Source organism: Sceloporus occidentalis, unplaced genomic scaffold (genome assembly GCF_023333645.1).
Source record: "Sceloporus occidentalis isolate IW3139 unplaced genomic scaffold, rSceOcc1.0.p SCAF_20, whole genome shotgun sequence".
NCBI lineage: Eukaryota > Metazoa > Chordata > Lepidosauria > Squamata > Phrynosomatidae > Sceloporus > Sceloporus occidentalis.
In genome coordinates this window covers 7,149,883-7,162,734 of record NW_028317000.1, presented here as the reverse complement: position 1 = coordinate 7,162,734, position 12,852 = coordinate 7,149,883, and the positions used below count along the sequence as shown (strand labels likewise).

At 45.9% G+C, this 12,852-nt stretch overlaps 1 protein-coding gene across 1 annotated transcript; it reads left to right on the top strand.

Moving 5' to 3' along the window:
- The first annotated feature begins 1,271 nt into the window (after positions 1 to 1,271).
- On the top strand, positions 1,272 to 5,706 carry LOC149301854 (protein S100-A7-like). The gene is made up of 3 exons (XM_089483656.1): positions 1,272 to 1,313; positions 3,175 to 3,395; positions 4,985 to 5,706. Exons 2-3 carry the CDS (start codon positions 3,201 to 3,203, stop codon positions 5,147 to 5,149), a joined length of 360 nt encoding a protein of 119 aa, XP_089339782.1. The 5' UTR covers positions 1,272 to 1,313; positions 3,175 to 3,200; the 3' UTR covers positions 5,150 to 5,706.
- Positions 5,707 to 12,852: the final 7,146 nt, after the last annotated feature.

Sequence of the window (12,852 nt, the reverse complement as noted above, 5' to 3'; positions counted from 1 at the left end):
GGGTTGTTTTGGTTGTGTATTCCTGCATGGTGGGGGATTGGATTGGATGGCTCTTGGAGTCTCTTTCAAACTTTATGAGTCTGTGGCCTGTTACAGACTGCCAAAATAAAGCTGCTTCGGGTCTCTTTGGAGGTATGCTGTTTAAATGATGCATGCATCCTAAGAATCCGGAAGCTGCACCAAAGCTGCACTCCAGTGCTAATGGAGTGTGGCTTTGGTGCGACCTCCGGACTCTTAGGACCCATGCATCATTTAAATAGCATACCTCCAAAGAGACCCAATGTAGGTTTATTTTGGCAGTCTGTAACAGGCCAATGATTCTAAAAACACAGTGTATCCTTGTCTTATGAGGGGGATTCCTTCCAGACCCCCCACCCCCTGCACAAAGCAAATTCTGCATATGCATGAATCATAGAGTTGGAAGAGACCTCAAGGGCCATCCAGTCCAACCCCATTCTGCCATGCAGGAAATCTAAATCAAAGCATCCCCGACAGATGGCCATCCAGTCTCTGTTTAAAGACCTCATTGAAACTAATGGGGCTCAGGTGCAGTAGGGCAGTGGTGCATGTGCGCCACGGACACGTGCGCCATTTCCTGCTTGTTATGTGGCTTTCAGGCAGCGTAAGCTGAAAGCCACGTATAGGGCGCCTGCGTATGACATGGGCGCCTTGTACATTAAAAGACAGTAGATTTAAAAATATATATGTTGGTGGGCCAGATATGGCCTACAGTCATCATGGGACCCACCTAGCTCTTAACCCATCTGTCGGGGCCATCTGTCAGGGATGCTTTGATTGAGATTTCCTGCATGGCAGGGGTTTGGACCGGATGGCCCTTGGGGTTTCTTCCAACTCTATGATCCTATGATTCCAAAAACAGTTCCAGGAAAGGCATTCTAGTTATTGCAGTCTGATCCAGCCGAAACATCTTTAACACATTAGACACCATCCGGTTGCATGTTTGTAAAAACAGAAGCATCCCACATGAGCAAAATGCATGCACAGACGTCTTGCCATTGGGTCTACTACGCCTTGTAGCTGGTGTGCTAGAAGGGGGAAGATAGGTGAAGGTGTGGTTGTTTGGACAGTTACCAAACACAGGTGGAAAATCACACCCGGAAGAATAAAATGGGCTGAGTAGGAATCAAACTCTGTAATCATTTCTGAGTATTGGTAAATCAAAGTGCTGCAGGTTGCCAACACTGGTTTCATCATCACCTCTGTCGAAATCCAGCTCCAAGGAGGTATATAAACTAGGCTGGCAGCAGCTTCCCAACATCACAGCCACCTCTTGGAATCAGCTGCCGAGTTTGGTGAGTCTTCTCTTTACTTAGGACCTCTTAGCATGGCATAGTATGGCATAGCACATCATGTGGCATTTCTCCAGGCATCCATTCTCTTGCTCCAGGAGACTCTGGGGAATGGCACAGGTGGAGTCGATCTCATCCAGAACACTGGTGGCAGAACCTGGGGAGGAAAAGGTGGCCCCTTGGGATTTTGTTGTTGTTGTGTGCCCGACCCCATCGCAGGTTTTCTCGGCAAGATTTGTCAAGAGGAGATTTGCCTTTGCCTTCCCTTGAGGCTGAGAGTGTGTGACTTGCTCAAGGTTTCCAAGTGGAGATATGAATTCTGGTCCCCAGTGTTGTAGTCCGACACTGAAACCACTAGGCTTCATTGCCTCTACAACTACCCAAACCCATTCCACATTTCCCCAGGATTCTGGGAACTGCATTTGGAATGGCTTCAACAGTTTTGATGAATACAATGGTGTTTTATGCTTTGGCAGAAAACCCCTTGCATCAGGCTGTGCTCCATGAAATGACAAAAGAGGAGGCAGATCTGGATCTGTGTGTGTGTGTGTGTGTGTGTGTGTGTGTGTGTGTGAACTCTGGCCCTCCAGGTGTTTTGGACTTCAGGTCCCAGCATCCCAGACCATTGACCAAGGTGGCTGAGGCTTCTGGGAGCTGAAGTCCAAAAACCTAGAGAACTGAGTTTGGACATTGCTGCCCTGAACCCTTTCAATTTTGGTATCCAGAGGGATTCCTGGAACCAAACCCCAGCCGATACCAATGGCCCACTGTAAGTGTCAATACATGTCAGCTGTGCTTATGATATTGTAAATGAAGGTATGATTTTAATGTTGCTAGTTGCTGATGTCACAACTATTGCCATTACATCCATGGAATCATAGATCTGGAAGAGACCACAAGGTCCACCAAGTTCAATTCAATGCAGGACTATGCAAGCAAAGCACCACTTTTATAAGGGAATTATAATTTATGAATAAGATTAGTACCAAAAAACCCCCAACCCTTCCCAAATTATGGAACGGCCTGTCAGAGGAGATCCGAAACATTACCAATCTTGATAGCTTTAAAAAGGCTGTCCAGATGGATCTTTTCTGACAGGCCTTCCCTGAGTAACGCCCGCCCGATACGGACCATCATATGGAATGAACCAGGACGCCCATCTCTCTGTCGCCATCTGACTGTTTTAATAACTCAGACAATATTTTATTACTGTCTGTGAGAATTATAATATTGTTGTTGTTTTGGAGGCAGGGATAATGGGCCTTATTTTATTTTGCATTGTTGTATTTTAGTGTGTTGTAAGCTGCCTTGATCCTGTCAGGGAGGAGGGATAAAATACAATATTTTTATTGTTATTATTGGCGGGGTTCAGACTACCAGACTACTCTTTTTTGCGTAGCCGCACCGCAGCAACCAAATTGCGCAGCGCGGTTGCATGAACAGGAGCGCTGAAAAGTGGCTCCCTTTTGTGCCACCATAAACAGCTGGAGGCGGCACGAGTAAGTCGCTGCCGCGCAGCTCCATCTGAACGCCACACAGCAGTGATGTCATAGCTGTGTGCACCATCTGGATGGTGCCACACAGCTATGGCGATGTGCTAGGGTTGCGGGGCATGTGCATGCGCCACCCCAAGGCAACCCTAGCACGTTGCCATGACGCCCCAAAGGGTGTACAGGGCCATTATTATTATTATTATTATTATTATTATTATTATTATTAAAACATCACTAAGGATTCAGTATGGTGTGATGTGGGAGGAGGTCAATGAGGGGAGGGACACCATGGGTATTGGACTGGGGAATGCCAACCCTAGTGATGCCACCGGCTGGTTGCAAACCTCTTTCCATCCCGCCCCACATTTCAGCCTTTCCAGATTGAAAGCCATACATCATGACCACCACAGCTCATTCAGGACATGCGCATGGGTCAAATGCTCTGCCAAGCTGCACATTGGAGAAGGCGATGAAGATAGTTATCGACACGTACCACATGTATTCTCCCCGTGAAAACAAGGATGACTGCTTGAGCCTCAAGGATTTGACCGAGCTCCTGAAAGACCAGGCTCCCACCTTCCTTGCTGCTTGTGTAAGTAAATCCCAACTGTCCCAATTTTTGGAACAGTTGTGCAAGGACACATGCCAAAGCAGGAATCGGTAGAAAGTCTTTCTAAGATCAGGCCAGGATACTTGTGCACTTGGGGCACATGTAAAAAAAACACATGGATGCAATCGACACACATTTATAACAAAATGCGCACAGTGTTTGCAAAACAGACTATCTATATCTATATCTATATCTATATCTATATCTATATCTATATATAAAATGCATGCTGTTGACATAGATGTTGTAGCAAATTGCATATTGTGGTTGAGATAGCTCATTCGGGGGACTGTGCATGTTTCAGACTCTGAGCTGAATTGTCCCTTAGAGAAACTGCACCCGAAAAAACACCAATGTTTGCAACGTGCCCATTTCAAGTAAATGTAAGAAGCTGGAATGAGATTGGCACACACCTTTGAACCAAATGTCAGCCTCATGAATGCAATTGGTGCGCCTGTTGTAACAAAACCTAAACTGATGTGCATCTTTGAGCAAAATGCAAGTGACATGAATGCTATCAACAACCCATAGTTTAACAAAAGTTAAAAGGTATTAGTGAAATTGACAGACTCACTTGGAGAAAAGGTAAACAGCATAAGTGCCATGGACACACCTATTTCAACACAACACAACACCAGTAAAACCAGCAGGCAAAACTGAACAAAACGTGAGTCGAACGAATGCCACTGATGTGCCTTTTTAAACAAAGCAGCATCAGTGAAAACAATAGGTATACTTGAGCAAAATGTAAGTACAGTTGGCCTTCCGCACTTGCGGCATTGATTTATGTGGATTTGATTATATGTGGGTTTGGTTAATATGTTCTCTCTAGTAATCTAGGTCAGTGGTGGCGAACCTATGGCACGTGTGCCAGAGGTGGCACTCAGAGCCCTCTTTGTGGGTGCATGCACCATCGCAGTTTGTCAGAGTTCATTACTAGAAAGCCAGAGGCATGCGGCACTTTGCGATAAATAAGTGGGCTTTGGGTTGCAGTTTGGGCACTCAGCCTCTAAAAGGTTTGCCATCACTGCTCTAGGTCCTCCAGCGCAACTCTGCCATACGTTGATCATAGAATCACGCTGGCCAACCTAGAGATTCCTAGAGAAAACAATTCACTAGGCATTTGTAGGTTCTCCAGTGCAATTCTATGGTCAGCTTCTGCTGAATGTTGGCCATAGAGATATGCTGGAGGACCTAGCGATTCCTACAAAGGTTACAAAAATGTGGTATTTTATTTGCGTCCCCCCCTCATTTTCATGGGGGTCCTCTAACCCCAGAGAATTTGGAGGACCACTGTAAAATGACTATTATTAATGATGATGATAATAATAACAACAATAATAAATTATTTATATCTCGCCTCTCCCTACGGATTGAGTGAAATTGACAGGTACGCTTGAGCAAAAGGTAAACAGCATGGATGCCACCAAAACTGGCGCACAGACCTATCAACAATTGCTTAGCCTAGATACAGTTGTGTTCAGAGGAAGGCATCTTTTGGCTGACAGGTTTTGATTCTCCTGCAGGAGCATTTGCTGAACAAATTGTGTTTTTTGTTTCCGCCTGCACAGAACCGGAGCCGCCCAGGCTATATCCAGGAGCTCTTCAAACAAGCAGACGTTGACAAGAACAAGCAGCTGACTTTTGAGGAGACGGTGCGCGTGATCGCTATCCTGGCCGATGATGCTCATCGCATCAGTCACAACGAGGACCGGTGCGGGCCAGACAAGGACTGATCTCCATCTCCTCTCAGAAGATTGCATTGCAACATATATATTAGAGCCCCTTTGTCTTACTATTCCCTGGTTATAACAGCCTTCTGGAAAGTGGTGGAGGGAAGCTATGGGTCTCCAGATCTTCTGGCCTACACTTCCCATTATTTCTTCCCATTGGGTTAAGTTGAGTTCTGGGAGATGAAGGCCGACAACATCTGGAAGCCCCAGCATTCCCTAATTCTTCCTTAGGTGATCAAAACCTCTTAGGTGACTAAAGTCTCAAACATCTGGGTGACAAGAGTCTGAGAGCCACAGGCTTAGACCACATGGAAAGCTGCTTTTCAGTCCTTTCTATAAAGGCAATGTTTGCTTTCTTTGGGTAGCATCCACTTTGATACTTGTTCTGTTCACTCAATAGAAGGTCCAATTCCGGTAGCAATTCGCCCCATGTTTCATTAGCCCCTTATGAAGCATTTGCCTCAATGTTAGGTCAACACATCCTTACTGTTGCAGTTTGGATAAAGATGGGCTGATCAATGAATATGCTTTGCAATGATATCCTCAAAATGATGAATAAAGACACCATATAACATTCTGAAGGACTTTGGATCAAATATTTTGTTGTCTCGTATGGGAGAGGGAGAGTAGTTCATTTGTGGGTGACACAGATCTAAGTGGGTTTGGTGCTTCATTGGGATGGACATTGTGAGGGCTTCCACTAATCCCACCAGTGGCACCAAGTGTGAGGACTTCCTTTTGTCCCACCTCTATGGCATCAAACGTGGGGACCTTCTAGATCAGCGGTTCTCAACCTTCCTAATGAAGCAACCCTTTAATATAGTTCTTCATGTTGTGGTGACCCCCAACCAATTGGCTTGGTCCCTAAGACCATCAGAAATATGTGCTTTCCGATGGTCTTAGGCAACCCTTGTGAAAGGGTTGTTCAAACCACAAAGGGGTTGCAACCCACAAGTTGAGAACCGCTGTTCAAGATGTTTCCATAGTTCCTGTGAGTGACTTTATTCATTTAATTTCCCTACCACCAGCCTTGGATAACCACCACAGATGCCATGCATGTGAACTCAAGCTAACCAAGATCCCTTATGTTCTTGGAGGCTGGAGTCCAGTCCAAGGGTCACACAATACCAGTCAGTCAGTCACAGCAAAGGGCAGAAGCAAGAGCATAGTCACAAGGCAAGTCAAAGGGTCAGATAACCAGAGTCATGAATCAAAGAGCAAGGAACCCAGGAACAACAAGGTTGCAAGACTGATTGTCAGCTACAAAGAACCTCTGCAGCTGGAGGTCTTTTAAAAGGCCTCTGCTTCTCTCAGCTGAAACCTATTAGCTCTCCTCTTGCTTCTAGCCGGGAAGAATGCCTCAAAGATTCCTTGACCTGCCTTTGCTCCACAGGTCCTAGCACCTGCAGCCTAGAGTCTATAGAGTCTGTTTCTCCCTCTGCAGCTTCATGCTGAGCCTCCTCTGAGACTGCAGATCCAGGCAGCCCCAGATCTGCCCCTGTCCCAGCCTCCTCCATGTCTTCAGAGTCAAAGGGACTGTACAGACGGGCAGCTCCATGCTGCCTGTCTTTACCCCTCATTGCCACCGCGCCAACCGTACCGCATGGCACCAACGCATTCACATGCCCTGATGGTGCCACTTCCGGTGAGTGCCTTTTGGGCATGCGGATGCCCGGACATCATCATTATGCCCCCTGTGTGGGTGGGGCCGTGGCAAGATGGCACACAAGTGCCACTAGTAGGGCTGGGCACGTATGGACACCCAGCCCTACTGAGCCCTAAAATCGGTCCCAAGATGGCTCTTTTTGCCCGTTTGTATCTGGCCTAAATCCTCTGGCTGTGCCTCTTAAGTCAGGCCCAGGGCAGTCCATGACAGCTAATACAATTCTCCTGTTGAATATTAATTGTGGGTACCCTTTCAGGACACTTACATTTTGGGCAACAACAAGCCAATATAATCAACAGAGAGGGCTGATGGGAGTTGCATTCCAAAAGTCTCTGCTTTAATACAAACCTATAAACTGATGCAAGGATGTTTTATTTATTTTTTAAAAAGTGGAGTGGCAATGAGATTCTTGCTCTTTTCATTGCTATAGATGGTGAACCTTTAAGAGGCCGAGTGCCCAAACTGCAACCCCAAACCCACTTATTTATTGCAAAGTACCATGTCCCCCTGGCTTTCTAGTAACAAACTCTGGTAAACTCTGTGCTGGGATGATGGCACATGTGCCCACAGAGAGGGCTCTGAGTGCCACCTCTGGCACGCGTGCCATAGGCTTGCCATCACTGCTATAGACTCACCTCTCTACCTGGAAGGAGTGCGGAACATGTTGTTCTCAATACCTAGGAGCTCTGAATGAAATTCTGACACCACTCCGAAAGTTTGGAAAAGCTGAGGGTCTTTTCAGTGGCTGCCCCTCAGCTCTGGAATTCCCTTCCTAGGATAGCTAGAATGGGCCCTTCCTTGCTTTGCTACAAATGGTGATTTCCCCCCCAGCAATTATTCTTGCCAAAACAGGGCAAAAGCCCTCCAAATGGCCCACTAATGCAAACATTCAGAGCCCCAAACATTCAGAGCTCCTGAAATAGTTTACAAAACTGTTAAATGAAGAGGAGGAGCAGGAGGTAAAGGAAAGGGCAGGCTGGAAGATGAGGACCACGTGTGCCACCTTGAGCTCACTGGATGAAGAGCAGGATAGAAATCTAGCTAACAATAATGTCGGTTACAAATAATAATGACACTTATGAAGAAGATAATGAAGACAATTGACAGCTTCCTGAGGTTTCCTCCTCAAATCTTTATTGCCTTATAGCTCCATCAGCTAAAGAGAGTGTTGTAAGTCTGGGAGATGTGAGTTGATTTGTATATCAGGTCTCCATGTCTGGGGCTTACAGGTGCCAGCTGCTCATCCGCCTACAAAGTTTGAAGGATCGTGTCAACATTCCTGCGGAGACTACGAATATACTCCTCGAACAGGGCATCCAGACCCTTAAGTGCATTCATTTGACCAAGGACAGAATCATTGATGACAGGCACATTTTGATACTATGGTCGAGAAGAAAAGGAAGGAAGGAAGGAAGGAAGGAAATAGATGGTCAGTACACACCAACAGCATATTCCTCGAATGGAAATACACTTGTCCCTCCACATTTGTGGCTTGGACTTTTGCAGATTTGATTATTCATGGATTTTATTAATATGTTCTCTCTAGGAATATCTTGGTCCTCCAGCACAACTCTGTGGTTAACTTTAACCAAAAGTCGCACTGGAAGACCTAGAGATTCCTAGAGAGAATACTCTTCTAGGCCTTTGTAGCAACACCAGCACAATTGTATGGCCAACGTCTGGCAGATGTTGACCACAGAGTTGCCCTGAAGGACCTAGATATTCCTAGAGAGAACACCGAATAGGAGCAGTTACGGACCCATAACTCTAGGTAACCAAACCGGAACTGCAATGTAGGGTTCCAGCCAATGTTTCTCTTTTTTTCCTTTTTGAATTTTTTATTAAAAGTTTATACATAAAAATAGAACAATAAAGGATGGCTAAAACTATACAAAATCTTACAATTATAAAATAAACATTCAGAAGCATCACATATATATATTCATTTGTATATATAGTCCTATAGGTGGGTTACAAACTGCCGCTTTGCGGCAGTCTCCCGGCGCTGCTGTTTGCTCCGCGAGGGAGTCACAGCAGCCAAACAGCGCGACTCCCTCGTGGAGCAAAAAAGGAGCTCCAAAATGAAGGTCCTTCTCATGGCGTGGCTATGATTGTGAAGCGCCACTGGCACATTCGCGGCATCATAGCCGCTGCAACACGTGCGGAAGCACAGCGTCCGCTACGTAAAAATGGCGGCGGCCGTCTGGAACGGCCGCTGTCATTTTTTACACGCTCCGCGCGTATTAGGGTTAGGGAGGTGCGGAAGCACCACACCTCCCTAAGCCTAGTACGTGCTCCGTGCATACTTTAATGGCGGTGTGTAACCCGCCATAGAGTTTAAGTTGCTTGAAACAGGTCGGATCATAGTGACCGCTGGCAAGTTGGAAGGTGGACAATGATAAAATTTGTATCAACATAATCAATAAAAGGAAGCCATTTCTCATTGGAGGCTTCTTGGTTTTGTTTATTAAGTCATATTTCATTTTATCTAACAGCGTCTCCATTCGCCATTGGTCCCAGACTCTTTCCCACCGATTATCTAGGGACCCAAGTCCTGTCTTCCAAGATTTGGCCACTTCAAGTCGAGCTGCCGTTAAAAGAAAAGCAATCAATATTCTGTGTTTAAATTAAAAAAAGTATTGTCCTTAGTGTAAATTGAAAGTAACAAAAGAGCTGGGCAAAAGTTGATTTTTTTTTGTTTTGTAATTAAAGCAATCTGATCGAGCAATTCATACCAAAAGAGATTAATTTGGGGGCAGTCGATCCACATATGGATATATGTCCCTGGAACTGGGCATCCTCTCCAACAGAAAGGTGACATGGACTTTATCATATATGAAGATACGAATATATTACTGTTTACTTATATTAATATCTGAATCTGAATGGGCTGCTGTCTGGTCATCTCCCTTGTTGAAATCGAGATCAACCTTGACCAGAAAGATTTTTTGAAAGCTGCTCCACAAATGGTATATGACTCCTATTGGATGATACAGCCAGCCAATGTTTCTAAAGAAGTGCATTAATTCCGAGGGGCTTCACTCCTCTTCCTCTATATTTCCAGACCCCATCCCATTCGATACCTCTTAATAGAGGATATCTAGCCAAATGATAGCAAATTGGCCAGTTAAGGTAGAAAGTTCCCACTTCAGCTCCGGAGCGAAGTCAGGAACGTCCTAGCGCAGGGGCCATGCTAGGGGCCATCTGTGCCTGGCATCACTCCTCCCTACCCAGGGTCACCCGTGATATATATACCCCACTCTCTTCCATGCCGGCATTCTCTGAAGATGCCAGCCACGGATGCTGGCGAAACGTCAGGAAGAAACTCTTCTAGAACATGGCCACATAGCCCAGAAAACCCACAAAAAACTATGGATGCCAACCGTGAAAGCCTTTGACTTCACAAAAGAGAAGTCCTGGCATTTCCTGCTCCTAAGACAAGAAAATTAAGGAAGTAAGTGGCATGTAAGGAAAGAGACATCTTGACAATCTCTTACCTCCACTTCTCTTATCTCCATTTCTATCAGAGGGTACTCCATCAGATCTACGACAATTACGTTCGCCATGTTGAGTTCTCCCTGTTGAGCTCAGTATCAGCTGAACAGTTTTCCCCTGGATGTCTTCTGTTGAGGTTGTCAGAGGTCAGTGGCTTGCCTGTCAAGACAATATTTGGTTAAAATTAGGAGATAGAAGAAGTGAAAAAAACTCGGCGGCATACCCTTGTGTCAAGGAGATAGTGAATCCTCTCCAAGTGTTAGAGCAGATTTTGAAGGAGATATCTAAGGTGCTTAGATCTGGTTGGGGGAGCCGATTCAGTAACTGGCACAGCTTCTTTAAAACTATCCATATTCCAGGGTTGATCTATTGGTCCCCTGACATGGAACCCACCAGGCGCCATTGGAGGTCCTTTGAGATGTCCTCCTGGAAAGGCTGAATGAGGGATGGTACCGCCATATAACCCTGAAACCGACCCATTGCCCAGGGGTGGCAGTGCCTCGGATGCCTTAGTACAAGGGATTAAGAAGCTGATCATTTGTTAGGCTATTTTGTGCTCTGTTCAGTGGTCAATACGTTGTCGCTGTGCATCCTTCCTATCGTTGGGCAGGTGGATGGTGGGATATTTGTACCTCTTCCTTTTGAGATCCCAAATATTAAGGCACACACACACACACACACATTCACACCAACACAGGCCAACTTAAAATAATGCCCCATGCATCTGATTCATTCTAGGTGATAAAACCTTCACCATGAGGCGTTGCTCTTTAAGGGACCACTGGAGACATTGCTGTGCGGCTGGTATTCATCTACTTATCTTAGACAGAAGGACAGGTTCCAGAACAGATCTTCGCTCCCTCCCTTTGGAGAGACTGGAGGTATCTTAAAAGCCTTTGGTAATAAATGACTCAAGAAACTTACCTGGAGATATCCCAAAGCTGTTCGTAGCCGTCTGCAGCTGGGACAACGAATGCTTCCAATGCAGGCCGTTTATATATGCCTTCCCGGAGTCCTTTAATTGCCACAAAGCGACTTCCCACAAGGCAGGCACTCCCCAGATTCTCACAATTTGTGAGTGATTACAACCTAGTATAAAATACAAATACAGTGTGCCCTTCTTTCACACGGGGGATCCATTCTGGACCCCCCTGCATAAAAGAAATAACGCATATGCTCGAGCCCCATTACAAGTAATGGGGCTCATGCTTGCGGTGGTGCAGTGCGGCGTGGGGGCGGCGAGCGTGCGCCATGGGAGCATGTGCCATTGTTTCTTCCACCACCCACCGCCACTTCTTCCGGCGCTGTTTTCAGCATATGCTGAAAGCAGCGTATAATGCACCCACGTATGCTGAAAGCAGCATATAATGCGCCCATGTATGACGCGGACGCACTGTACAAGCACAATAAAAATACATAAAGAATTAACAATTAAAAACAATATATAATGAGAACCTATTCAGATAGTAAATAAAATTGTTAAAATTAAAATCAAAACACCATTCGACTTCGGGAAGCTATTGCAGCGATGCAAAAACGTGCCTCCTTGTCTGTGCAGCAAAAAAATTGTAATGCGCCACATTAAATATTGGACACTGAGCTAAGTATGTAGAGCCTGGTCTAGACAGGCCTATAGTGTACCATCGTCATGTGCTAGGGGTTGGCCGAGGGCACACCACCCATTCATGCCTCACCACTAGCACATGATGAGGGCGTCAAAATGGCAGCGCCCTGTACACATGGGCACGGTCATTTTGCTGTGTTGGACACAAAGGCCTGTTACAGACTGCCAAAATAAAGCTGCTTCAGGTCTCTTTGGAGGTATGCTGTTTAAATGATGTATGGGTCCTAAGAGTATGGAAGCTGCACCAAAGCTGCACTCCAGTGCTTAGGAATGGAGTGTGGCTTTGGCACAACCTCCAGACTCTTAGGACCCATGCATCATTTAAATAGCATACCTCCAAAGAGACCCGAAGCAGCTTTATTTTGGCAGTCTGTAACAGGCCTTAGCGTCTTCACATCATGCCCCCTTGTGACATCGTGAGTGTGCCATTGGCACACTGCAGTGTCACAATGGCGCCGCAGAAAGAACCCACTTTTTGCAGGTTCTTTTTGCTGTGCAAGGGAGCTGTGCGGTTTGTCCACTGTGGCTTCCTCACGCAGCAAAACAAGGCGCCTGCAGACCACCCTTTTTGGGTGGTCTGTACCCCACCTAAGTAAAGTAAAAAGATGTGCATTAATGCTTCTTTGTGGCCATTTTAATGGCAGGTTTGTGGCAATGTTGTATGAAATCATTGCACGTAATTACGTGATTTTTCCGGGATATTCACGGGATAAACTCCCGATCTCCTTTGCGTGATAAAATCCTAAGAGATGGCACCTTGAAACTGGTTGGCGATCAGGAAGAATCGCAAAGCCATAGGGCAGCTGTTGTGAGAGCAGTGTTACAGAACCTGTAAAACATGTACCAAGTCATCCTAGTCTTGTGCCAGGTGCACAGAGGCCTGTACCTTAAAGGAAGTCAGCTCATGTTGTTTCAAGTGAT